This window comes from Rhododendron vialii, chromosome 9a, assembly GCF_030253575.1.
Source record: "Rhododendron vialii isolate Sample 1 chromosome 9a, ASM3025357v1".
NCBI classification, from domain to species: Eukaryota; Viridiplantae; Streptophyta; class Magnoliopsida; order Ericales; family Ericaceae; genus Rhododendron; species Rhododendron vialii.
In genome coordinates this window covers 14,736,885-14,739,937 of record NC_080565.1, presented here as the reverse complement: position 1 = coordinate 14,739,937, position 3,053 = coordinate 14,736,885, and the positions used below count along the sequence as shown (strand labels likewise).

Sequence of the window (3,053 nt, the reverse complement as noted above, 5' to 3'; positions counted from 1 at the left end):
GAAAGATAAGAGATGAGTATGAATCCCTGATTCTCTGTATATCTAAAGTTTAAATATATATCTTATACAATAGTGCAAATAATATCAATTGTACACATAATAATATATTTTAATTATTCAATCTAATTAATTATTGAATTAGGAATTTAACAATATAAATTTGTATTAAAAAAAAATTGGGTCGAAAATCCGGGTCGTTACAGAAAAGAACCTTTGCTCCAGAACGAAACGAAGCTGCAACCAAAGAGGTGGACAAACTCATACAAGCGGAATCCATCCATGAAGTTCTCTACCCTAATTGGTTAGCTAATGTGGTGATGGTAAAGAAAGCCAATGGCAAATGGAGAATGTGTGTCGATTTCACCGACCTAAATAAAGCATGTCCAAAGGATAGCTTTCCTCTACCAAGGATTGATTCCTTAGTAGATTCTACTGCAATCCACGAACTCTTCAGCTTCATGGATGCATTCTCAAGGTATAACCAAATCCGAATGCATGAAGGAGATCAAGAGAAAATCTCGTTCATAACCGATAGGGGATTATATTGCTACAAAGTAATGCCATTTGGTCTTAAGGATGCAGGGGCTACATACCAAATGCTGGTCAACAAGATGTTCAAGCAACAGATTGGGCGCAACGTAGAAGTATACGTAGATGATATGCTGGTTAAAAGTGCCAAGGCACAAAACCTTGTAGCAGATTTAGGAGAAACCTTTCAAGTTCTCAGAAAGTACCGAGTGAAGCTCAACTCAACAAAGTGTGCTTTTGGGATCTCCTCAGGCAAATTTCTAGGCTTCATGGTATCTTAAAGAGGCATTGAATCAAATCCAGAAAAAATCCAACCTATACTCACCATGCGCTCACCCCAAAATATCAAGGAGGTCCAGAAACTAACAGAGCGTGTCGCAGCATTAAGCAGGTTCATCTCACGAGCAACCGATAAGTGCCAAACATTCTTCAAGGTTTTGAAAAAAGCCTTTGAATGGACTACCACGGAGGAAGCCGCTTTCAACCAGCTCAAGGAGTATTTGACATCTCCGCCATTGCTTAGCAGGACTCAAGAAGGAGAAGCCCTATACTTATACCTTATTGTCTCCCCCCCACGCAGTTAGTGCAGTTCTAATCAAGGAAGAGCAAGGGACACAGCTACTGATGTATTATACAAGCAGGGCATTGCGAGAAGCTGAGCTGAGATATCCCAGAGCTGAAAAAGTAGCCTTTGCAATGGTAATAGCAGCTAGATGGCTACGGCCGTATTTTCAAGCTCATTCGATAAAGGTGCTAACAGATCAACCTCTTCGAAAGATTCTCCATTGTCTAGAAACTTTGGGCCGCTTGATTCAATGGTCAATAGAGATTGGCGAGTTTAATATAGAGTACAAACTGAGGATTGCCATCAAAGCCCAAGTCCTTGCAGATTTCCTTGCAGAGTACACTTATCCAGATTTAGATGAGTTACCCAAAGAGGAACCAAAACCTTGGGTCCTTCAGGTTGATGGATCAACAACTAGAGAAGCAAGCGGAGCTGGTCTGATCTTAACATCCCCAAAAGGACAACGCCTGAGCTACGCGCTTAGGTTCGAGTTCAAAGCAACTAACAATGAGGCAGAATACGAAGCTCTTGTCGTTGGATTGGAACTAGCTAAGGCCGTTGGTGCCAACCATGTGTTAGCCAAAAGTGATTCACAGTTGGTTGTAGGACAAGTCCTAGGAGAATACACTGTGAAAGAAGAGGTAATGCAGAAGTACTTGGATAAAGTAAAGGCCCAAGTTGTAGAGCTGCAAAGCTTCAGTATTGTCAGGATCCCACGGGATGAGAACGTTGAAGCTGATTATTTGGCAAAACTAGTCACGGCTAAGGAGGATGCTATTCCACGGAATACCCCAGTACGATACTTGGAATTACCAAGTATCTTTGCCCCAAACGTACAAGTTCAAGCTATTGACTACAGCAGTTCATGGATGGGCCCCATAGTTGAGAACATAATAAATGGGACCTTACCAGACGACAAAGACAAAGCTAGGCAGCTCAAGATCAGGGCTGCAAAATACCTAATGATGGGAGATGTGTTGTATAGAAGGAGCTTCTCATTACCATACCTTAGATGTCTGACCACGGCAGAATCTATACGGGCTATAGAAGAGGTCCACCAAGGTAGCTACACGTTAGCCTACAAACTCCTTAGGTTGGGATACTACTGGCAAAGCATGCAAAAGGATTGCAACTCTATGGTCCAAAAATGTGAGAAATGCCAACGCTTTGCAAACATCATTCATGGATCCCCCAAGGCCTTAACTCCAATGAAGGGACCTTGGCTGTTTGCCAAATGGGGAGTAGACCTAATTGGCCCACTCCCTAAGGCAGCAGGCCAGGTCCAGCATGCCATTATAGCTGTGGATTATTTTACAAACTGGGTCGAAGCTAAGGCACTGGCCACAATCACAGCAGAGGTTACAATTGATTTCTTATGGAAGATAATCATTAGCCGTTTTGGGTTACCACGAGTGATAGTCACAGACCATGGAAAGCAGTTTGACAATACTCAGTTTAAATCATACTGTATTTCTAAGGGAATACACGTACATTATGCATCCAAAGCTCACCCAAAAGCTAATAGACAAGTGGAAGTCACTAATCGAACCATCAAAAAGGGAATTAAGAAAAGACTGCGAGAGGCCAAAGGAACATGGCCAGACGAGCTTTATAATGTGCTATGAGCATATCGAACAACGCCCCGAACTGCAACTTGAGAAACTCCATACTCCCTTGCATTTGGGGCTGAAGTAGTAGTCCCCATTGAAATTGAACTCCTCAATTACAGGACCGCAAGCATTGACCACCAACAAAACTAGGAAGATCTTAGGGCTGAGCTAGACCTCTTAGAAGAAACAAGGGAAACAACAATGGCCAAATTGGCCATTTACTAGTAAAGAATGGTCAAGTACCATGAAGCACAGGTTAGGCCAAGAGATTTCGAGCTGGTGATCTAGTTCTAAGGAAAGTGGATCCCACTGGGAAGAAGGTGGGCAAGCTTGGACCAAATTGGGAAGGA

General features: G+C 42.6%; 1 protein-coding gene across 1 annotated transcript; it reads left to right on the top strand.

Annotated features, from left to right (window-relative positions):
- Window positions 1-1,152: 1,152 nt before the first annotated feature.
- Window positions 1,153-2,718, top strand: LOC131299652 (uncharacterized). The gene has a single exon (XM_058325235.1). It carries the CDS (start codon window positions 1,153-1,155, stop codon window positions 2,716-2,718), a length of 1,566 nt encoding a protein of 521 aa, XP_058181218.1.
- The last annotated feature ends 335 nt before the right edge of the window (window positions 2,719-3,053 follow it).

What these genes read in the sequence shown, in the direction of transcription:
- LOC131299652 (XM_058325235.1), top strand. Translation starts at nt 1,153, where the DNA reads ATGTATTATACAAGCAGGGCATTGCGAGAAGCTGAGCTGAGATATCCC.